A 25,528-nucleotide genomic window follows, 5' to 3' on the forward strand; every position below is an offset into this window, starting at 1 on the left:
GGAAAACAAAACGTATACCTTCACCGAGATAGACGCCATGCTGCATGGCACGTATAGCATCCATTCTAGGCTAGCCGTTGTTCTATCCTGGATTATATTCCACGGGTTCGATAACGTTGGGCTAGCTGGAAAAGCTTTTTAGTCTTACCTGCACCTACGACGTTTACTACATTTATATTTTTTATTCCGCTTCTTATCGTTTACACCGGAATACCCGGAGGGTTGTTCGTCTCTGAGACGAGTCTCCGCGTTCCTGCAGCTTCTGCGGTTTTCTTTTTATTAATACATGTATGTGTTGAAGAAAAAATGATGGAAGAAAGTATACGTTTCACATCGTATATTTGCAGCCGCGTGCATGTTTTGAGACAAAACAACAGATGGTATCTATATACGTCATTTATTCATTCGCGGTTTGTGGAGAGAGTTATACGTGATATTGGCAAAGTAAGAGGTTGAAGTTAGTAACGTTATCGTAACGAAACATTGGGGAAAAAGATTGCTATTTTCTTTATTTTACTATGATTTTTAAGGAACTAATATTTACAAATATGAGTATGTTTTCTTGTATTACGGCTTGCTGAATTTTACAGACAATTCGAAAATCGCGAAACAACGATTTTTACTCAGCACGAATCGTTACGATAACGTTACTAACTTCAACAGGACGGCGAGGTACCCGCACAACAAGTTGCGTCATCTTATATCGCTGATTCTTGGACCCTGAGGTTAAAAATCAAAATTTTCCCAATATTCCCTCAATAATACACTTTTTGTCAATTATTCATCAATCGTGCAAAATCAACGAATGATCTTCACGTCTTGCCGCTAAGCTGGCAATATGCCAACAATGCAATCGATTGATGGAAAATTATTCTAACCGTGTGGCATTTTGTGTCGAAACACGATTCTGTTGTTGTCATTTACTGTTATAGAACACACGAGTATAAGAAGCCTCGTTTCAGTACCAATTCTTGGCGATTGTTAGACAGCTTGAGGCATTTCTCAGTTGCTCATACATATATGCCATTTCAAAGTTCTGGTGCTCGGCTTTTGAGGTTTAAGTTCAACCGTCGAGATTCGCTTCAACAAATACAAGCTGGACCCGCTTATTTCGATTTGCTTCTTTGCCCCAAGACGCTTGTATAATATACGCCACCACAAGTATACGTATATTACGTATACGTGCATAGAAAGACGTTCAACTGTTTATAGTGCTGAATTGCTAGTCATAGTTCCGTACACGCGTACCATCTGTCGACTATTTCCGATTGGTCAAGGCCACCGTCACGAGTTTCGTATAGTACACCTACACTGCAAACTATAACCGTCGGTGACGTGCTTTATTCGCTTGCACGGATTTCCCGCGCAATTTTCACTCGTAAGTATCTCTGCACTGCGTCATCGTCTGCCGACAAATGTATGTGTATTTTAGACACAAGAACGTATAGTATCAGCTTTCAACTAACAGGCTTCAACCTCGATAGCCTTCTTTAGATAACCACGAAACATTGAGACGAGTTTATATTTGAATGAAAAAAGGTTTTTAAATCCCTTCTATTATCAATAGTAAACAGATGTATAATGCGTTTGGTTGCGGATCAGTGAAATGAAAATGAAATAGATTGGCAGTGATTTCTGGAAGTGATTTGAATTCGTCTGGACCAATTCGTGAACCATGAAATACGGACATCTTCATCCGCAATTCTGGTGTACTTTCATTTAAAGTCAAGACTAACTACAGTTTCATTTGTTGCGTTCATTCGTGCGCGTAAAATAGTCGCAAATTTATGTTTACTGGAGCCTCAAGGGTATGTTTGAGGCTTTCAAATCGCAGCGATTCTCTGCAGTACTCGAGTAATTTAATAATTAATTTGATTTTGAGAAAAAAAAAATACCGAAGCATCAATCACTGGAGCAAGTCACGGCATGTGGTATAGTTACATTCGAAATTGCTTATCCCATCAGTAACGCGTCGCACCTGTTCCCGCGCGAAGAAGAAGAAGAAGAAGAAGAAGAAGAAGAAGAAGAAGAAGAAGAGTAAGAAAAGATAAACCTTAGGAATTTTCGGCGCATGCAGCGACGTTGACGATGAAGAGAGCGAACCTGCACCTCGGAGTTCAACATCCTCTTTAAGCTCCGAGTATAGCTGAAAACGGGTCGTGACACCCCTCGGTTGACGGTAAGAGAGACTGTGGATGAGCCGGTCGCCAGACAAGGAAGGTGAAAAGTTTCCTCCCGGTTGGAGCGCTGCTGTAGCTGATGGCGCTGCTTGGAATAACGAGGAGAAGCAGGAGAAGCTGGAGAAATGGTGGGGAACGCTATCCAAAGAGTAGGAGGAGGAGGAGGAGGAGGAGGACTCCGATCACTCTCCCGCGTCCCGCTGCTGCTGATTGTGAGGAGAGGTTTGAGGCAGGTCGCGGAATTGTCGTCCGCTACGAAGATGGCCGCCATCCGTTGCCACGGTAACCGTGAGGGCGGCCCCCGCCGTCGAGGAGGCGGCGCCGCCGCCGAGATCGTCGTCGGCCATTCTGGTAGCCGACTCCGATAGCAGCCGCCATCTATCCACGGCGTCCTGAACCGCGGAAGCACTTTCGTTTGGTTGCGGAATCCGCCGTCACACGTCCATGCTGCACTTCAAACCCGTTTAATGGCCGGGTCGATTCGGATTCTTATTGTTAGTATCTTTCCGGACGCTCATGCATGACCCCAGGACCTTAAAAGTTATGGAAACGTTGGAACTGGTTCCAGCGAATGGACGGAAGTATCAAATCACCGGTTCTATAGAAGGATTTTTATGGAATGCGGAGCCTCCTCGTCAGAAGCACCTCAAATTTCCCTCGGGATCAGGGGTCTTCGCACGCCGGCTAGCTAGCTCTGGTGGTCAGGGACCAGTTGCGATTCAAAATCAGATCTGGCGCTGCGTTATTGCCGACGATATTGGGGTCGTTGGATATCGAATTGAACGGTGTTCGTCACCTGAACAGGCACCATCGTTGTGGGCAAACCGAAGTCCACCTGTTACCAAGAATCTGGTCTAATCTAATCCCCCGTTTTGACCCTTGAAATTCATGAATCACCATTTTTTGCCGTGTGGTCCAAATACTCGTTCACCTTGCTGCGTCGAAATCGACGTTCAATGAAAAAGCAATTACGATCCGATATCCAGACCATCTCACACCTGTGCAAACGTTTTCTGTTTTCTCCTAGCAATATTTTTTATACATTTGTGTTCGTCAACGCGAACAAGTTTCAACTCATCCGTCATTCTTTCACTGGAAGCCAGGGTCGAGTTCCTGCTTAATTTCTTCTTATCGTCGCTCCATTTTTCGCTCCATCGTTTTTGTTTATCATTTCGATGTTATTCCCGGATGATCGTGCTTGCGTGGCTGTATACATGCATCAGTGGACCGAAACGTGCAGGCGTGACGGGATTTTGTCACGCGTACGGATCACTGGAATAATGTGTGACGGACACGTTGTACCCGTGACACAGTACACGATTACAATTCCACAGAATGTGCTCACTGTGTTGTTTCCTTGCACAAACTCTCTTCGTACCGCATTGTCTAATCGACACTAATCACCGCAGCGTCTAGAACATACGAACCACAGATAACAACGAAAATTTTACTTTTCTGCTTCCAGGTTCTCGTAGAATACGACGACGTCGAGTGGCAACGAAGAGAGTGGCTCTCTCCTTACCGGGATGCTGTCTTCTCCTTTTTTCTCGTCGAGAAGGCCCTTTGCTGGGCAGACCGACCCGACCCTCGTCACCCCGGACTTGTCATCAACCATCCGAACAACAACCATCATCATCCTCCTCACAGGGTGAACGGAAAACCACTGAGAAGCACCACCGCACCAGTCAGTGCCTGCAGCGTGGCTTGGCCTGCACTTGTAAGTTAGACCACATTAATATGAGTCAAGAGGAGTATTCTGGATCTACTGCAGCGATACTTGTGGATCTCTTAGTCTAACGCCAGATACCATAGACCCGAAACTTGATATAACTCTAGATATTCCGCAACTTGTCATTGTTGCAAATGAAGCGTGCAACGCATGCGTTATTCGGAGGTATATAATGGAATCTGTTTCACAGTGCAGCTGACAGAGAGTCGCCTAATTTGCGGTTTGTTTGTCAACTTTTGTTGGGATTAATTGATATACAGGTATATACGGTAGTACTGTACTACATTATGTAGTTCGGTGTAAACTATAGTGCAGTTTACAAACTCGCCCTGATACGTACTATTCAACGTGCAGAGCTACGGACGCTTCGCTTCGGAGCTCTACAAGTTCTAATTGTAATTAACGTCATTAGCCGGCTTCTAATTACCGCTAGTAGACCGTCCCGCTCAATTAGAGATCATTCAACTCTAAGGACACTGCGGGGAATGGAATGGATGTGAGGGATGATACGTGCTGTTTGAAATACGTGCAGGATGTAGAACTGTTCACATCGGCAACTGCAGGCAACCGCGTTCAATTACACAAATACGGTATACTCAATGCTCATAGTACATGGTATGGATACTTGTCGAGTTTTGATTGCGTTAAAACTGGGACGCCTGCAATTATCATTATTATTATTATTATTATTATTATTATTATTATTATTATTATTATTATTATTATTCGTATACAATTGTACTTGCACGTACATCGTTGCAGTTTTTCAAGGTCATTTTTCGGTTCACCTACCGTCGGTTTTGCGGTTGAGCCGCAATCATCCAAAACCGCACCACCTGACGATGATACCTGTCCATTATAATGTACAGAATGTCGACGACTGGATTCTGACACGCGGTATGACCTTATTTCTACATCGTTTCGTGCAATGCTATAGATTTCAGTAATAATAATTTCAATGTAAATAAAAAATAAAAAAATAAAACCGTAAAGAAAAGGAAAAATGTAGACCGCAAGTTGGCTTCTGAATTTTTTTTGAACCGCGTATCGCGTTCGAGTTATCGCTCCATGTTATTCGATGAGGATATTTTAATTCTTATTGCGCTATTAATTTTCATTGATATGCTGTTATGGAAGGAGAATTCAAGGGAAAAAAAAGATTAACCATTGCTTCACGATTATTTAGATCGAGTTTAGCGGCGTTTTGTTAGTTAAATATAACGCATTTCCGTACATTGTGAAGTTTGGAGAAGCTTGTATTTCGTTAAGAATAAAATAATCACGAAGTAACACATTTTGTTGTAAACAACAACGAAATAATGAAGAAAAATTCTCTTTCTCGCTTTTGTACGACTACGTTACAAAACAGCTTTGTAACACGGAGTAAGTATTTGTAAGTCGGTCGTGGCGCAGGCGGTAAAACGGCCGACTGGTATTCTGGGTAGCGAGAGTTCAAACCTCTCCCGGGACGATGACAGTAGGTGGAAAAAAGAAAAAATCTGAAATTGCATTTTACGAATGAAATTCTTTCCAGTCTGCGATCTCCGTTTACTGAATTCAATATCCGGAAGTCGGTAGAAGCTCTCGCGATGGTATTTGGGAGGAAACTCTCTCTCTCTCTCTCTCTAGGCATACCATAATAAATAATATCTCGAAATGTATCGAAGCACCGACGAAATGTCCACAGCCTTGCGATAACATTCGCCTGGGTGTTCCTAACAGGTGCTATAATAAAATGGTCGCTTGGCGTTCTCAACCATCGTAATGTCAATCGGTGGAAGGGGGTATAGCGACCGCACAAAAATATATCACATATCGTCGACACACATGACACACGTGCGGCAACTGAATCAAAGCTGCACACGATGGGGACAAAACTGGGTTCGAATAGCGGCGGCTTTTGTAGCCGGTTTAGTATTACGATATGAAAAAATTCGAAAAAGAAGAGAAAAAGAACTGGTGACTTTTTTAAAAATTAATGTTATGCGCAGACGGGGTCGCAACGGTTAAACGGATTCTCAGAAGTATTAGGATAAGATATTGAAGAAAATAAAAAAGCGGAATGTTGTGTATTAAAAAAGTACCTGTTGAATTATTTATAACCATACCAATGTCAAGATTGAATTATAATCAGTCTTGCGAGCGAATTTTCGATTACGAGATAAGTCTTATTATAGGCGAAAATATGGAATGTGAATGGAAATAAAAGCGTCAAGATCATTAATCATGTGGTGATAAGATCTCACGTTCATTCGGGATGAGTCATGAAACCGAAAATTCGACGTTTGTTTACAACTGTAAAGCAATGCCTGTAGTATCGTAGATTGAAGGTGCGATAAGTTGACAAGTTATACAATGACGCGTAGGCGTTGCTGCTTATTTATCTCACATGTTCCTCATAATTAACCACGGCCTCGGTAAGCGTCGGATTCAACGATAATAATCGTCCCGAATTTTTCTTCTCTGTTTCGCAGACCTTTTATCCGTTGGTGGCACGAGCTGACTTACCCGATGACACGATGCCGGTTGAATTCATGCAGGACCGTCGCCTGGACTTCGTCGATTACTCAAAGCTCAAGCCATTCACGGTAAGTAGGTTACATTTAAGTTAGGGAATCACATGGATGACGGTTAAGGACGCGCGTTGTGTAACCGATGTAAATGTTGTAACGATAAAGCGATTTTACACCCTGCGTCCAACACCAACGATGATAAGACGAACGTGTTGTGTGTACAACTTCTTTTCGTCCAACCTGGCCAATTATCACAACCTACTAGCTTGCGAAATGCAGACGCCTCTGTTATCAACATTCACATATGCACGAAACGCCCGCATAAAATACCCTTTAAGCTGCTGCTGCTACAGTGACCATAAACTTTTGCTTTACGACCGGTGCGAGTCCATTGTTCATGCTTATCGATCCCGGGATGCGGTCCGCTCACTGGACAAAAGAACCTTTCGTGATTCTCCTAGGGATCCACCGACCTGCAGACGTAACGTCATTTGCACGTTATTGTTACTGTTTCACTTTATGACTTGCTCGCGAAAATTTACCGAGTTAGGTTGTTGTTACCAAATTGTTTGCTTGACGTAAGCAACAAGAAGAAGAAGAATCTAACAATAATTTTTTTTTATTTACCATTGGGACAACGAATGTACGGTCTGGAAATTATGTAAGGAATTATGTACTCAAAATCGGACACGTTTCGAAGCGACGGAATTCTATGGACAAAGAAATCGAGACTGTTTATTCGCGACCGTGAGATATTTGAAATGCGAAAAGTATGGAAATCAGTCGGGACTACATTCTTCATTTCATTACAGTGATTTACCGCGTGAAAGGAAAAATCTGCATGAACGACGATTGTGGAATATAAGGACTCAGCAGCTATGCCCCGAGGGCAGTCAACGGAGTCGGTGTAAACGAGACTAGATTGCTTGCGGTAAGAGAACCCGGTTCGGGGCGTGGGTATTACGGCTTCAATTTCAACGACAATGAATAACTCGGTTTTCTAAAAAGACTGGAACGAAGGAAAAATAGAACTGCTGGTGAAATGGCGCGACCGAGTTGGCGAGGGATTCTCCCTCTCCTTCTCTTTCTCCACTGTTGTCTGCCTTGTGTATCTCTAAACGACGAAGCCTGGGCTTAATTTTCCGCTATCGGGAATGAGGAAATCGTAAAAGTCAAAGCCCGCGTCGTGAACGGAAGAGCGGTAACCGGAGTGGAAGGACGGACGGGAGAAGGAGATGAGAAGCTTCGGTCCAGGGATGACGAGGGAACGGCGAAGAGGAGCCGGAAGGACTGACTATAGACACGGGAACGCCCCGGGAGGTGGAAAACGCCGTCCGCCCTGGATTGTTCCCAAGTAATTAAACCGGACCAACTTTTGCCGTTAAAAGTTCGCACCGCAAAAGCCGGGCCCCCCTTCCACATCCCCATTATACTCGATTTCTGCACCCCACGCTCAGGGCTCGGCTCCTCGTTCGGTTATACTTGTATACGTACGTACGATACCCTGCCTAACGCCGAATTCCCAGACCCTGCAGGATCGCAAACGATTTGTCGAAAGGGACGTTGAAGCCCCTGCAATTTCGACGAAAAGTATCAGCAGCCGTACCTCCGAGACGGTGAATTATTACACCACTTTTTGTTGGAAATCCATGCGAGGAAACATACGGAACGAATGCCGGGAAACAACCCGTTCAATAGGAAGACTTCTTTCAACCTTGGAAAGGCTGAACGTTTCTACGCTGTGTGCAAAGGGTGTCGAGAAGTTTTATTTGGAACGAATCGAAGACGTCGTATCGCGAAAATATGACTACACCGTTGCGGTGTTACGGCAACGTTTGGTATTTGGTTTGGAGAAGAAATATCGCCAAACGGAGTTTATACATCGAGCAGTGCCTCCTGCTTAATACCGATCGTGAGTCCGATCGTCGTCGCGTCACGGTTACGGTGTCATTAAAACAATTACCCACTGCCCTGTGATTTGTAATTCGAGGTGCAGCAATAATCGGCTTGTGACTGTGAATAGGCCGCGGTTGGTGTACGAGAGCTGAATAATTTCATTGAATTTAATTGCGGAAATGACGCGGCAGCTCGTATCCTCAATTGGCTCGACGTGCACTTTCTACTCCACGAGGTGCCGCCGTAGCTCGAATCGTTCCCCTCGGCAGCCTCCGAATCGGTCGTTGCATCTTCTTCGTCTCTTCGTCACCTTTAAGGACCGCGGTCTTCGGATTTCACGATCGACCACCGACGGTTCGCGCTTTACAGATTCTATTTCCTACTCTTGCTCGGCGTCGCTCCGCAGGAACCGTGCCAAATAATTTTTAACCCAGGGGAATTCTTGCCAATGAAACAAGAACGAAACTATTAACGGCCGTCCGGCTCCCCCGATGCGGGGTTGAAAGGAAAAAACCGAGTTCAGGGTCGGCGAGTTTGACCTCGTGGTACAATTGCACGGTTCTTCTTTCGCCGGGTTCGCAATACGTTTTTCTTGTCGACTTCCGCTAGATCGTACCGCTCCGCAGGAAATTCAATTTTCTTTACGACGCCTCGGAGGATCTCTCATCGCGTATTTCGAGGTGGCGATGAATAAATAATGCCTTAAAGGACCCGAGGAATTTTTCGTACAAATTTTCTTCTCGAGATCTTTTTTCGTTCACGTTAGAACGCGATTGAATTATCAAGTACTTTAGGCTACTCGAATGTGTCTCACTTGGTGCTGGATTTGTTTATATCGCTCTGTAGGTGTGCAAGAACCTTCGTACCTTTTATGAGGAAGGAAATCGAATCGTGAAAGACGGCAAGTTGAGTGGAGAGAGGAAAAGTGTAAACGAGAGTGGATATATACAAGAATTGAACGAAGTGGAAAGGGAAGTTGAAGATACGACAGAGGAATCTCTTTGAAACTTTAATTTCCATCCTGTATTTATGCCACATCTGGTGATTCTCTAAAGGCAGACTTTAAACTTGCTCGAGACTTACAGAATATTCTCGTGATTATACTTGTCGCAGATTTTTTGCAGTTCCTTTTTTACCCCCGGTACTGTTCAAGCATCAGGCAGGTCAATCATCGTAACCTCCGAGCGGATAGAGCAATTTACCGGAAAAATAACCCCATGTAATTATGTGAGGTAGTTTTTCCTCCCACGTAATCCACGTGGCTCCCTAAGGCTGGCTTTCATGGGTTGACCGCGATTCGGCTCTGCTATTTTCGTCCCTCTCATACGGTAGACATTTTCCATGACAATCTCTATCGAGAGGGAGAGAGGCACGTGGTGAGCTCTCACAATGCCTCAATTAACCTTCTGAACTATTCTTCGACGTTCGAGACGCCTACGAGCAATACGAACACGACGACGACGACGACGGTCTCTGATTGGAACAGATTGTTCGAGCGTTTCGTAACGTGAATAAGAGCAGCAGAGAAAAAAGAATTAGGCGAAGACGAAGATGATGATGATGATGATGGTGGTGATGGTGGTAGCGGGGATGAAACAGGGTGAGAGGAAACGCGAAATTCGGCGGAATAAGACATTTTTCGAAGTTTTCTCGTCAGCTGTTTAGAATTATTATACACGCTTTAAAGCGAGAAACGGGTTATACAAACCGCCTCAGCGATGGCTGCGCAACGTTTCAATAGATCCTTCGCACGACGGCTGAGTTTGACTTTCTAGAATCTAGACCATTCGTGACATTTACCGATAACCTGATCGTAAAAGTGAAATATGAAAAATCTGGTGGTAAAATCTACTGCGCTTTTTCACATACAAATATACGCCAGCAACCGCAGCACAGCTGAAAGTCGTTCGATTGATTCTGCAGTGTAGAGTCAGCAAATGCGTATGCCGATGGGTGGAAATAAAAAGGCTGACCGACCGATCAGATCAACCGGAATATAAACGCGGTGACAATTTTATCACTCTGCATCGAATGCTTCACGAAATAGCTGCTGCCACTTCCATCGGTGAAATCAAGCATATAGTTTTGCTTTTGTGTTCGGTAGGTGTTTAGGCATAGATGAAAAACCGGTTATTTATTTATTTATTTATTCATTTAAGAACAAAATATCTAACTACCGAACCCGGGGAAGGCAACAGTAATTGCCTATAGCCCAATATTAATAAAGTAAAATATACATACATGACGTATAAACAGTCTGAAGCGTTGAAAGTAATAAGAAGAAAACAAAAATAATTGCAAAACAGGTTATTTCGCTACGTACAGTCGTATTTTAATCTTCGCCCGATATTTATGGGTATCGATTTTTCTGTCGGAAATGGAGCTGAACATAGTTTCTTCTTCTATTTTATAATTCTCGAGTGGTATCAACTTTTAATTGCACAAGAATATTCAATTCCAATTATCTCCGGTCGTCCGACTCGCTGCGGATTAAAAACTACCGAATCACCGAGTTACTACTCGTCGTAGCGTCGCCGCGCGGTTTGTCGTAAACCGCGAAAACTAGTTAGCGTCAAACTCTGGAAAACTTTGAAACTCCGGTAATACGGGATTTACGAAATTTCCTTCTACCAACGGGGGATCGGAGTTGGTACCAGACGGGAATAAGTTCTCCTTCGTTAGCGCCTGTCTCAACCTACCCCAAGCGTTCAGTTATTATTATAGACCCTCGTTATTCGCCGCTGGTTATTCTTTTCAAAGTCATTCACAGGCCAAGGAACACTTGCGACGAATTATATTTTCCTTACGCATAAGCATAATTTGTGTTCAGCTAACGGTCGATAAGTACGCGAATATACATTTTTCAACCAGGTACTTCCGAAGCGGCTACAACGCGTGTTACTTTATTCGAACAGTTTGAATTTGCGTACCGTGGCAATAGCCTGGTAACAACAACTGTCGGTAATAGGTAACAATCAACGCCGTCGTTTCTTCCCGCACTGCTCTGGCACGCTGCAGCCACGATTAACGATATTATCCCAATTACTTTCTCTTTCTCATGGTTCTTGCTGCGGTTCCCTTTTTAACCGCAATCACGAGCTTTTGCCAGGCGGATTCCTGACGGATAAAAAACACGTCCGTCGATCTTTACCCGCACCTCTTATCTCGCTGCAATACGCCTCGAGACGAAGCCTTAATCAATTTCTACATTCACCGGGATGTATACATATATACATAAATCGTAGTTATTCACGTGTGGCAACACACACGTTGCGTGTTACGCGTCCAGCTCCTCGCCTTCCTGGGATATATTAATGAATCAGCAGTGTCATGGTCTATGGTTCGACTCTGGTTATCGGTGGGTGTTCCGTTAAACGTCGTACCCACACACGCGAGCTGGTCACCTATGGTTGGATATACGTTAATTACTCGGTCAGGTGGGCTTGCGGCCAAGAATTTTACTACCGCTCGCCTAAAACGTCCGCCTTTCTGCGTGCCTCGGCGATTGTATACTCCGACGATGCAGACCCCCGCCGCATGGTCTGGTGATGATAATTTTCATGCCATGGAGGTAAAAACCGCGATCAGCACGTTACGCTGCGCTGAGCTGCGCTGGGGAATTAGAAATCTCTCGACGATGACGCTTTGTTATGAAATATCCTTATCCATCTTATGTATCCACGAAACGCCATCTCATAGAAACGGAAAACGTGTTTCAAGCATTCTTCAATGAGGTGAAAAAGAATACGATGGTGCACGAGCATTATTGAAGAAAAATTTATAACCCGTAAACTTAGAGGTGAGACTGGATAATTTTGCGTGGGAAAAAGCTTTGCAATGCAAATTTTAACCCAGTTACCTTCTCCGTCATCTTTCAACAGCGGATTCGATTTTTGCACGTCGTTCTCTATGGACTCACCGAGTAATGATCGATTACGATTTTCGACGTTTGCTGTAACCTTTAAAAATTTTATAAACCACGGTAATTAATTAGGAGCAATTCAAACTCAACGCGATTTATACAGGTATTTTTTTTTTTTCCAACGTTGCGACCAGTTTACCGTTTGCCAAATCAAAGATGCGTATAACTCCAGAACTCGTTTGAAATAAATAAAAATCCTGCATTAGCGTGACATATAATTATACGAAAATAGATAAAATCTGGAAACTTATGATTTTAGGAACCCCTTAGAGAGTTGTCGTCGATGTCGACTGGAAAGTTCGGTTTCACTGCGTTTAGACATCGCGACAAGAAAAAACAGGGTCACACAGTGCTGTCCGATGATTTAACGATTGCATTTTTTCCTTTTCACCAATTCACAGCCCGACTGGGAACTCGGCAAAAGTTCACCACCTTGGGCCAGCGCGGTGAGAAGATGGGCAGAGATGCAGGACGGGCAGAGAATCCTCCTGACGACACCGAGCGTCCTGGTTGGATTCCGGGTCGAGGTTTACCGGGCCGAGGGTACGACGCAGTGGTACACAGCCGTCATCGTCGGCTACAACGAGGCCACCAAGGTGCGTATAATATCATCGAATTAGGAGAAAGGAAAATAATCAAACTCGTGACAGGGGTGGAAAGTTCGCCGATACTTCAACCCCGAGAAATCTCCTCATGCCCTTGGCTGCTCTGCCCCTTTTTGTTCCTTGTGGGCGTGTATATATGTATATATATGTATGTACAAGGTCCCGCAGGATGACCCGGGCCAGACCGGGATCGAGGGGATGAGGAGGCCAGATATCGCGCAACAACTCCAAAACTTGCGGGGGATTGCTTGCCAACACCCAACTCGGTTATTTTAAACTTTGGATTTATTTGGCCAAGGCTGCGAACTCTTTTTCCCTTCTTTTTCTTCTTCTTCTTCTTCTTCTTCTTCTTCTTTCTTCCGGTCTTTCTTCTCCCACGCTTCTTAGCCCACTTCTTTCATCGTTATACACCAAGTTTCTTTCAAAGTTGCGCAGTTTCTCTTCTTTTTCCTTTTCCACCCCCGGTTCCAGTTTTCATGCCGCCGCCTGGCCACCTCCAAAGTTCTCTCTCTCTACCCGCCGCTCAACCGAGTTTCTTCTTCCCTCACCACCGCTACGAGGATGGGTGATTCATCGACGCTCGTCTTGATCCTATATAATACCAGTCAGGGTGCAAACCTTTGCGGGAACGCTTTTTCTTCCCCTCGCCCTGAATCTCTTGAGGTCGTAATTTTCCGCGCCTCCTTTCCGCTGTTCTTCACTCTCCGTATCTTGTCAGACTTTTATTTTATATTTTTTCCTTACTCGTTCATTAGTCACTTATACAGTTACGCGATACGCGTGAAATTTATATACCAGCAGCGTTCAGCCTGTTACACGGAAGTCTGAGAGAATAAGAAGTAGGTGTAATAGGTAATAGTTGAAGAATCATTACAAGGTTGAAAATAAAGCAAATCACCTCTAAGCATAAAATAATTGCATCCTGCTCGTGACAAATCGTCAGCGTTACAGTAAATTTGCGCCCGCTGGATAATTCTTCGCGGACCTGTATAATACATACATGTATATATATATATATATATGTATGTATATATGTATATAATCATTAGTGCCGATAATAACAGCGTGAAAATTTCCTATCCACCCACTAATATCGTATTATATACCCTGCATATAACCATTGTTATTAACCCACTGACGTTTCGAAAAACTAGCATCGTAGATATACAATACATACATATATCTACGTTTTACTTCCATTTCTGTTCTATTCCATTTCCATTGACGAATGGAGCGACAGCTTCGTAATTCAAACTCTGCGAACGACACGTTCACGCAACGGTAATGAACTAATTATTAACGGCCCGCATGAAACTGCGGTGAAAGTTATTGTCGGATGTATTACGTCTATATACACTGTATGCATATAGTGCATCATACTTTTACGCTCTATCCACTTTACCGATCACTCAATTGACCGAACAAACATTCAGTTGACTTTGTATAGAGCCTCAATTGCGATCGTACACACAATGTGCGTTTACAGTTGGCACGGCTTTATTTGGGCTTGCGTGTTACTAATTAATGCTCCCAACATTTGCTCGGGCGTCTCTTCGTGTCTGAAACTATGAACACCGCTCACGAGAATCGGTATACGTATAATGTCCACAGCGCCAATTGATCTCGAAACAAATGTTACAACGGCGAAACACCCAAAACTGATAATTCATTTCATTTAATCGGTGACATATATATGCGTGTGTGTGTATATATATATATATATATATTCTTAAATTTATTTCAGGATCTCACAGTCACGGACGATACCGTCCTCGAAGATCACAACGAGGATCCAAGTCTGGTGCAGATGCGTTTGATCGGTGACGGAGGTGAGTTGATCCTTACTGTTTATTATGTATTTTGCTAAGGGACAAAAACAAAAGAGAAAGTAGTCTTTATTCTTCTCAGTGAGGAGACTTCTTTCCCTCCCTCAACGAAGTTGTTAACTCTTAGTAGACGAGTTTTATCGATCTGTTGTTGTTTGTTCCACGCAAGGACGTGAAACTCTTCGTCTAAGGAAAAAAAACAAATAACTTGAAAAAGAATCATACGTCGTCGCAGGATTGGACGATAGCCGTTATTATTTAGTCGAAAAGTTTCGGTCGTCAACGTTCCACACGAATTTTTCTCGTGTTTGTTTGTTTTTCTATTTTCTGTTTTTTCTTATCGTTTTCTCGCGTTCTTCCTCTACTTTAATAGAAAAACAAAAATTTCTCATTCCAGTCGTCGAAAGCATCATGAGAGGCGAAGTCGTCGGTATGACGCCACGGAGATCAAGATCGTCGACGGCTCTGACGCACGCTCTTGCAATGGTGAGTAGAGACAACGCGATCCTCAAAATCTTTCTCCGCCATTGAATAAAATGCAAAGATTTTAAACAACTCGTGCGTAACGCGACTATCAATCGAACACACCCCTTGGATCGAGGATCGGATTTTCACGACTATCGACATCCGCGCGTAGGGAACGTTTCCCTTTAAACGGGGTAATCAATAGAGTAGGTCGGCTCCCGGGGGTCGAAGTGGAAGTGGAAGTGGAAGCGGCGGAGGTGGAGGTGGAGGTGGAGGTGGAGCCGGCGCCTGTGGGGGAGAAAAGCGGGGGGCGAACTTCGAGAGGGTTTAGCTCGATTTTCCGAGGGGCTGCCGAGGCTCGCCGAGGGTCGGGCGTCTCTCAACTTTTTGGGGTGGGGGCGGGGATCAGACCACGAATAGCGTCTGTTGCTACGTTGAAGAGATTCGCGATGCCAGTTCGCCGACTTCCACTTCCGTCCTCGTCCTCGTCCTCTTTAGGACCAAGCTCCTTTCCTCCCTCTCCTCTCGCTCCACTTTACCCGACCCCGCTTTATATCCCCTCTCCGGAAATAATAACGCGACGCTCATTTTCCCCCAGCCAGTGTATATTAATATTTAAAGAGGTCAACCGTGTACCGATAACTTATATTATTACACGCATTTGCATATTTCAGAGAGAGCTTTATACCTTATTCTCTGCATCTTTGATATACGTATGTATAGATATACGTATACCTACATGGTTGTTAATTTTGCCAGTTGCTTTGACTTAAATCTTCCGACTTAAGAATCGCTCGATCTCGCGCGTTCTTTTCTTTATTTTTATACTCGTTTGTGTAACGAGGAGGGGGATTTTAACGCGAGAACGAGGCAAGCTGCGGTTACGATTTGATATGAAAATTGTTTTATGTGTAATACCGTTTTGCAAATGTTTCACCATCGCGATGATGTTTCTCCTGTTGAACGTTCCTCAGTTTTCAAACACTCGAATCGACTTATCGTGGTATGCGGATAACTATCGTAGACTATATTAAAATTGACGGAAAAGAGGGTAGGTTTATTGTTCCGAGATCGAGATTCATGGCAAAAATATTCTTTTCCTTTATTCGGGTCTACCGATAATTCACTGATACACCTTTCTAAGTTGACGCGCGTCAGTTGAATTGGCCGATTAGAATTCTAGATCGCAATTTCATTGTCAGATTCCTCTCGTCTTGGCAATATGTCTGCCACTATTCGTGATGCTGCTACAAGGAGACGCCTCTTTGATAAATTATATCGCGTCCCCGAATAAAAGGAAGAATGAAAAAAAAAACCGTTGGGCGGGATAAAGCGAAATAAAAGCGAAGAAGCGAAAAGAGAGAAAGGAAGATGAATTCGTCGCTTTGAAACGAGAAGGAATGAAGATGGTATCTTTGTAATGCGAAATATACCGGCAACATATCCACGCTCTACTGCAACTATTCACCAAGGGGTGTGTTTCGAAATTTACTGCGTATTGTATATTTATACTGCTGAAATACGAAGAGTGTTACCCAGAGTAGAATTGTCTTGTCTTGATACAAAGTCGGACTCCTCCCCGAAATCCATTCCGAACACTATGAAGATGAATTTAGAAGTCGTTTCTGTTGAAATAAAAATTTTCAACATCAGCAGCGCGAAAAATACCTTTCTCAATTCACGTCCCTTCACAAACATATGTATAAAAATTCTCCGCCGACTACAGAAAAACTGTAGGTATAATAAAATTCTCTTAGCATTTTTTGCATTCTTTGAAGACTGGTTGGTAGCTTCGGTGTTTACACAAGCAATGTCACTCTCAACGTATCGCTTTCGCTATCCGCCTCGAGCGGAGGAGGGTGACTCTTCGATTGAGTCAATTAAATCCCTGCAGTCTCGGTGCGACGTCGTCTCGAGTCCACGCAAATATCCCTAGGGTCAAAAGTGATCCTTCCCTCCGCCTCGTCGTCGGATTCCATTCACGGAATTTGAGAGCGACGCCAATGCGACGAAATTCGAGCAGGGTCGAGTGCCTTTGAATACAGCTGTATACGCCGCACCGAAATATCGTGCATGCGTTTATACACCGAGTCGGCGTGTCAAGTGTCCGACAGTCGAGCCGACTGTAATTGCCCGGCGAAGTTTCCCGACGTCGCGAACCTGGGCGAGAGGTGCTTTTCTCGAACGCCAGTCTCTCGACATGGAACCTCAAACTTACCTCTGACTCCGCCAGCCACCCTTCGTTGCAACCCTCTCTACCTCTCTTAGCGAGATCCAGTATTCGCGCTTTCTCGGTGTCGAGACGAGGAACGACGAGGAGAAACCCCGGCTCGTTTCCCACTGGCCGCAATCTCTGAATGCTGCCCGATCCGTCGGCATCGCGTGTTCGGTATCGGAACCGAAGTCGAAACCAAGATCGTCGAGGGAGATGTGTGCAAGCTTCGAGCTCCGCGTAACTTGCTTTATTTGCAAAAGTCACGAGACCATCCCTCGCGCTCAAGCCTCGATCGCATTATCGCACGAACTCGAATTCCTGATTCGCTTCCGTTTAGCTCCTATTCCTCGGATTATCTGAAAGGGAATACTGCGAACAGTGGGTGGCCTGATTTGCGAAAAAACGAAGTCGATCCCGCCGTTCTTCGAGGGTGAGTCAGCCAGTCCATTGGGTTTCATTGGGGCGGGATTATCGGTCCAGTCGAGGTGGGATACCGTTTTTTTTATTTCGCGCACCTTGGTTCTTACGTTCATACTTTCTCCTCGCCACCTCATATCCCCGGTTCTTTCGATCCCATTTACCGGATGACAACTTGACATCGAACGATTATCTTCGCCTTGTTACCGCCTCGCGGCACCCGAATCGCTCACCCTTGTTTCGGGTGATGTCAGAGCGTAAGTATCGTATCGGCTCGGTGTCGTAGAGAGAGAGAGAGAGAGAGAGAGAGAGAGAGAGGGAGGGTGGATCAAAGTATGTTCTTGACTCCGTTGTTTGTTTGACTCGCTCCGAAACACGTCGTAAATACATCAAAGCGTCTTCATGCCGAATTACATCCCACGAACAAACAACACCGCACCAGTTTCAGCATGCCTATCACCCCGCAGGATAAATACCCGGCGTGTATAAACACGCAAACGTCGTTCATTTCTTGAATTTTCTCCCTTAAGCGTGCCGGATCTCGTTTAATCACTTATGAAAATTCGCCATCGCCATCGTGATTCGGCTTACGACTTCCTACCGCTGTTCAGTGCTTTGCAAATTCATCCCTCGAGATTCTCGACAAAACGCCTCTTGTGCGTTTTCGCTAGTCAAAACTACAGGAGAAACTATACACCGAATTGCTGCGAGACTCCAAAACCAGCAACGGTCCAATTTCCCGTATCGTATACCTAACCACAACCGGGGTGGGTTCGACACTGAATTTTTCCCCACGTTGTAACGTTTGCCTTACGTCTTCTCATCTCTCAAGAAGATAAAAAATTTCTCGCACATTTATCAGGGTACCCATACCTGGGAAATCTCCAAGGCCGTAATTATCCTTTTAATTTTAACGTTCTGTAATATTTGCCAGACGTATTAAGCCTCGGTTTACAACATTGTGCAGACAGGAATCCGAGGCACATAACCGGGGCGGGGGTTGGAAAAGAGAAGAACGGATCGAGCGTGAACTTTTCAAGGTAGTCCAATTTACCCAACGTTCCGAGGCACCCTAATCTCCCCTAGGCGTACACAGTTATATTTGTTCGTCAGGGGCGGGAAGGGGACGGTGAACGAGAATGAGGATGAGAATGAGGATGGGGATGAGGATGAGGACTGACAGAGGTGGGGGGGGTGGCGGAGGAGGGTTAATAATTCCCCGCGTTTATACATATAATGGAAAGCTCGGCAGGTCGTTTCAAGTTCAAAGGCCCCGGAGCCGGCCGACGGCGAAGAGGCGGGCAGGCGTCGTCCGGGAGCACCGGCCCGAACCCACCGACACCCGTGATAAACAGTCCCCTCGTCCAATCGGCGGAGGGCTTTACCTCTCGGTGCCGGTGGACGACGGGAGCTGTATTGATTCGGGCCGAGTGAGACGGCGTCGAGGGCGTCGGGGGCGTCGGCGTCGCCGACGGGGCTGCTCTTCGTGTGCGCGTGCGGTATATAAACCGCTTGCCAATTCATCCCTTCCCTTTCCTTTCCTTCACTTCCCTTACCGAATCCCGTGTTTACGTCCGCGACGGTTAATAGCCTCTCATCCCCGCCACTCGACGACACGACACGACACGACGCGACGTCGTCTCGTAGACGATATACCGCATCTGATAATTTCTATGCACATACATCGACGACCGTGTATTGTTGTTGTTGTTCTTGTGTTCGACTACGACTTCGAGGTAACGGCGTAATTGCTCTCCGTAAGCGCGGATTCGATATGCTGAAAACATTTTCAAGGCGTCTACCATACCTGTTACTTGAGATCATTCGAGTCGATTTATCTTCCGGTAAGTCTTGTACGCGTATGGCGGATGGAAAAAATTATATCTTTGAGGTTAGTTGCATTGGAAGCCAATGTGGCCAAAATTATGGCGCCCGTTTTCAAGCGGCACTAAGTTGGTCGAAAATTATGAGAAAGACGATACGACAAACTAATCAGTAAGTCACGATCATAACGCCAACCTTAAAGTCGTTTCATCTCACTTTGAGGCACTGCTGGATAACGGTTTCAGGATCTAAGAACCATTCGTATCCTCCACTCGAGTCGAAGCGTCGTTGGTATCATCGCTGTTCGGGAAACTATAAATTGTAGGTATACCGATAGACGATCCAACTAAGGATTCCCTTTCCTTTTCTCAATTGGCAAGCAAGTATAAAAACAGAATCTCGCGCACCCTTGACGGCCTTGTGTTTTCCATTCATCCCAAGCAAATCTTTTCAATACCAATCGGCACGAGCTTGAGTTATACGAAGGCCGTGCCGCGCGGGGTTTTGTTCGATTGTTCGCTGGGGTCGTGACCCTGTGACATCGTCGGCGCGTGGTTGGAATCGACGCGCCGGCGCCGCTTTACCGAACCTACATACGTATAGAGAATCCCCTTTTGCGGGGGCGGTCAGGGGCGGCCGCAGCCGCTGTTCTCAACTCGGCTTCTCATCCCTTCCCATCCCCCACGAATACCGACCCGGCCTCCTTCCACCTGTTTGGCAGAGAGTTCTTCCCGAAGTTTTAGTTCACGACAAAGTTGTTCCAGTCGACGCGCTACCCTTGTGTCGAGAATTACCGTAAATCGTTCAACTCTCTTTCCGATTTATGCAACACCCAGGATCTATTATAAATAAACCCGATGCACCGACTCAACTTCCTATCAACGCCGTGAATTCTTTATTTACAAACATACAAATATACACGTACATATTATGTGTGTCTATTTTCGATATAACTTTTTCAATCTCATTTTAGGCGTACAGGAATTTTCAACTCTTGATTCCTACTCGGCTATTATCATCGCATCACTCTTAACGGTTTTCGTATAACGGCTTCGTTACCCTGTACCAACCGTTTATCACGTCGTGATAAATCTTGGCATCGAATGAACAAAGACACCCGCACCACCTCTAAACAAGTCTGATGCCCCTACGGGTAACGTTTGACTTCCGGAAGAGGAACGGCGTTGCAGAGACTCGATCACCATTCATCTCTATTACGGGAATCGATTCCTCCCTCCTTCCTTTCATCCTTCGCAAGGTTGACGCGACGTTTCTCTTCTCGCGCTCCACCGTGAACGGTGCGCAAAGTGGAATTTTTACCCCCACGGTCCCGTTGGATGAAATTACAGGCGAGGGAAATAACGGGCCGAGTAGTCGAGAGACGAGACGGGGAAACTGGAACGGCATTGAAAAAAAAAAAAAGTAAAAAGGCGAGCTCCTCGCACGCCGACCGGAAATATTGTCGTAGAATGGAAAGCGTCTTTTCTGTCTTTCCGGGCATCCGGCAGCCCGCCGTTCGGGGGCGGGGGCGGACGCCCGGGTCCCGGGGGTGCAGGGGGTCCACGATCCCGGCGAGGTTCCAGTAGGCGGCAGCACTGCGTCCGGAGCATATCGCGCTCTTAGCCTCCCAGAGTCCGCCAGCCAGCCAACGTTGGTTCGCCGACTGTGCGGAATTTCGCAGCCGGTGTTTGCGACATTCTCGACGGGAGTTTTCCTCCGATCGCGGCTGATCGATCGATCGATCATTGGCGCAAACGTTAGCCGCGTCGGTTTTTGTCGGTAATTCGCGTTGATTTTACAGCACCGTCGAACGAAAGCCAAGATTCGGAGAGGGAGGGAGGGAGGGAGAGAAAGAGAGAAAGAGAGAAAGAGATACCGGGAATCTTGGTGATGCGCTGTGTTGTTCGAGTGTCGGAGGTGGTGGAGGATATCGAAGCCTGTTAAACTGCAGCAGCTCGAGTTGCGCCGACTCGATGAAAGCATTGTTGACGCGTTGCGCAACGACAATTAAACCGAGTATATTTATTTTTCTTTTATCATCGTACTAATTGGCACCGATGATGGAACAACGACGTTTCGCCAAGCGGACACAGCGGCTCAATTAACGCGATGTAATTATAACAATTTTCGAATACTCGTTTCACTTTCACCCGGTACTCAGGTGATTCGCGTATCCACACACGCACACAACAAAAACACCTTTGAAACTTTTCCATTCGGTATTCGTCGATTTTCCTGTCTTCTTACACGTACAGCATCGTCGTAAGCGAGCAGCTTTCTTCAGGCATGTTTTTAAGACAGTACAGTTTCATTAGGAGTGAGAAGTATGATGAAACGAACGATCGTGTAGCAAAACGATGCCGACGACGCGTCACATCGATAAGTGTGCATACGGTTTAGTGACTGACGATCATCGCTATGGATAATACCCGGAGAGTTGTGAAGTTCTTCAAAGCTGTGCGTGCATCATCGGCATTGGTTTGAGGACAGCACAGCTGCTTTTCTACTACCAACGTCGACATCGGTAACTCACCGCGTGAGTGTGTCACTTCATAAATTTATTCACTCTTCGTCTGATGAACTGAACCGAACTGGAAGGACGTGCGGTCTGAAAGTGGTCAGAAATCTGCAGAATTCGTTCCAGGTTTTGCTTTCGTTTCTTTTTCTTTTCCTTCCTTCTCTTTCCTCCTTTCTACTTTTATAATTTCTACAGCGATTTCGCTTCAAAGCGAAACTAGAACGTCGTTAGAGATAAGATCGTGATAACTTCCTCAAAGGCTCGTTGAAAAGCAGGCCGCTGCCGAAGCGATAACGCTCCGTACCGGTATCACATACATTATATACGTATAATATAGCGGAGTTCCTCTTTATGTGGAATTATGAATGAAAGAAGCGGGCAAACGGTTCATCGTTTTAGATAAGATCCGAAGCGTATAATCATCACCTTGGCATCTGTAGCGGGTGATCAACGGCAACGACATCAAGTGACGTTTTATACTCGCACTTAATTATTGTTATTATAGTAGGCACTACATGTATTGTCGCAACATCAAATTGATGCCGCATGTATAATTTTTTATTCCTCGCCTTGGTAAAATAGCAACGTGTTTCTCTGCACCGATCGATTTCCATGCAAAGTTCTCGTTATCATCAACAGAAGGCAGTCGAGCCGCAGAGAGTTTATATGTATAGTGTGCGCTTGATAAGTTTGTACGAGGTGTATAATTTGCGCAGTGTAATCGTAGGCCTGTAAATCTCACCTGTGTAAAGATAAAAAGCGCAGCTTTTATTATTATTATTATTATTATTATAACATTTTTTCTTTTTCGTTTCCTTCATTTACCTCACTTCTGTATCGGGTACGTGGGTCTCCCTATTTACGCGAGTCTAGACGCGATATTGCAGGACCCGAGAATTCGCGTTATCGGTGAGAATTTTCATTGTTCTTTTAATCTCGTTCAGGCGAACAAAGAGTCGGCCTTCGTTTTTTGCCGACTTAAAAAAAAAAAAAAGGAACGAAAAATGTCGAGGACAAGTGCGTCATTGAACGACCGTGACCGCTGTGTTAAACAAGGCGGCATATAGGCATATTACGTTATACGCGACGGTTATACTTTCGGGGCTTGACTGTTAATTAACCACTTATCCGGACGAATTTCCGCCGTCGCTATTACGCATTCTATAAATAAATGGAATACCCACTTCCGCCACATTAACATCCCGGTATTTTTAAATATACGCACAAATTACCCGCTTCGGTGTTTCCTCTGCAAACAGCTCTTTATCTACTGGAAATCGCTGCGTGCTCTCTCTCTCTCTCTGTTCGACTCTCAGTTCAGATTTCATCCAATCGCATGCAGCTGTAAGTCAAGAAAATACATACGATAATTAATTTCTTCTCAAATTTCACCGAACTAAATTTACGTTCATCCAAATTGCAAAATCAGGGGATCGTCGCTACTCGGTCAGCGAGCATTGGTCGTGCTACTTAAACAGCTACGCCAATGGGAATTGCGGTGTCTGTCGGGTAGGTATGCACAACGTACCGGTATAACTAGTTTCGGTCAGGTTTCATTTCCGACAGCAGTTTGGAACGGACGAGCTTCACGCGTTCGAATCTGCAGCGGCATACCGGCTCTTAACGTCTGGAAAGATACGACAGGGAAAATATTTGTCGTACGATTGTCTATCCGTCTGCGATTTCAAGATCGTTGAAAACTCTCTTTGATTTTCTTATTTGCGTAGAATAGAAGAAGGGGCGTTTAACTTAATCTGCACACGGCTGTGATCAGCAATTGAGTATTTGTGGTAGCACTTGTTAAATGTTATTCACAGATTAAATTGCGAAGTGGTGGGTGAACTGGAAATAAAGAGGAAACGAAATACACCGGGATATGCGAAACTCAGTGGCCTTGAACGAAATCTCTGCCATGCATCAAGATCTGCGCGTCAAGATAAAATCCCTCGCGAATTGTTGATTTTTTTTTTATCTTCTTTTTTTTTTATCTTGTTCTCTTTTCCCTCAGCTTTTTTTCTTCGCCGCTGCTCAGCGAATGAGAAAGAGGATTATCAGATATACGGTAAAACCGTTCCATGCGAAATTAAGTCAGCGAGTACTTATTTTATCCCTCTCTGGTAGAAATATACGAACGATCAACTGAGAAACTGCTCGTTAGCATGCAAATCAGGCGAACACGATTCTCCTCGCCGCGCTGGTAATAATAATAGATAAAGGTGTAGGCAACGAAGGAAGAGAAACGTAATATTGACGAAAATCTCGCAATAAGTACGAGAGGAATTTTATTTCTCCGCTCCTTGATTTATCGTCGCAAACACTTTTCGCGTGACCTACTTCATACATGTATACGTATATAGCCCTCTTCTCTAATTTGGCTATAATCATCCTTATCACAACTGTCACACAGCGTGACACGAGTTGGGTGTATTCTCGGTGATCTCCGTATGACGACGACGACGATGATGATGATGATTATGATGATGATGATGATGATGATCAAATTACCCGTAATTCAAGCGAGTATATTGTATTTTCGTGCTGACAATCAGCGCGAAGTCTTCATCGTATCGCGCGATTCAAATTACCGTCCCGGCACATCGATGCAGATTATAATACAATCTATAACAATCACGTGCGAGAATTAGCAACCGCACTCTTGCCTCACTCACGTGCACGGCAGGGTACCCTGATATCAGTGATACATGTATATACACGTGTGCGTGTACGCATATAAATATATCGTCCGAATGACAGATATGGAAATTGATCGCACGCCGGTCATCCTCGTCCCTCTGACATTTGCATCGTATCTCCCGGTCCTTCTCCGCATAATGGGATCGAAGCCCGCATAATGTCAACGAGCTGCTAACCTCCGGCTCCTCCGTGTTATTTCGTCGTGTATAATCGCCGCGTAGCAGCCAGCCAGCGGTGTTGGAATCGTCGTGTCGGCCCATGCCGGGTATATCTCGCCAATGACGACAGCGGCAGCAGCTGTCGTGTGTCTCTTTAGTCCTCTCGAGTATAGAGAGTAGGTACCTATTCCGCTGCTGGCATCAATGCATATTTTATTATAGAATCCGAGCCGTTTCTCACCTTGGTATACATGTACGTACGTACGTACTTACACGCATACATGCATGCATGCATGTTTATGGACGTAACTTATAACACGGTACCTATCATCTTATACACTTGCTTACGTAAGTTCACATGTACCCGTCAATCTACATTCTATGAATATATTCATTGGGGCATGAAAGACCTAGGTGAGCTTTGCGATTGTTGTGTAGGTAGGTGACTCTGACAGTTGCAAAAATTTTAACCACTTCGCGCGAGTGTTATACTTGACGTATTTGAAATCGTTCTCGTCTCGGAAACCAAACCATGACGTTGGTGGGTTTCAGAAAATTCCTGATAA

At 44.9% G+C, this 25,528-nt stretch overlaps 1 protein-coding gene across 4 annotated transcripts in view; it reads left to right on the forward strand.

Moving 5' to 3' along the window:
- Positions 1 to 25,528, forward strand: part of Kdm3 (Lysine demethylase 3) — a 211,604-nt gene that overhangs the window by 46,406 nt on the left and 139,670 nt on the right. For all 4 annotated transcript variants that reach the window (XM_046630454.2, XM_046630450.2, XM_046630452.2 and 1 more), the window contains exons 2-6: positions 3,646 to 3,897; positions 6,384 to 6,497; positions 12,642 to 12,836; positions 14,590 to 14,674; positions 15,069 to 15,157. In XM_046630454.2, coding sequence (XP_046486410.1) covers positions 3,646 to 3,897; positions 6,384 to 6,497; positions 12,642 to 12,836; positions 14,590 to 14,674; positions 15,069 to 15,157 — 735 coding nt within the window. The remainder of the gene's footprint in view (positions 1 to 3,645; positions 3,898 to 6,383; positions 6,498 to 12,641; positions 12,837 to 14,589; positions 14,675 to 15,068; positions 15,158 to 25,528) is intronic.

The sequence above is a fragment of the Neodiprion pinetum genome, chromosome 6 (genome assembly GCF_021155775.2).
Source record: "Neodiprion pinetum isolate iyNeoPine1 chromosome 6, iyNeoPine1.2, whole genome shotgun sequence".
Classification (NCBI taxonomy): domain Eukaryota; kingdom Metazoa; phylum Arthropoda; class Insecta; order Hymenoptera; family Diprionidae; genus Neodiprion; species Neodiprion pinetum.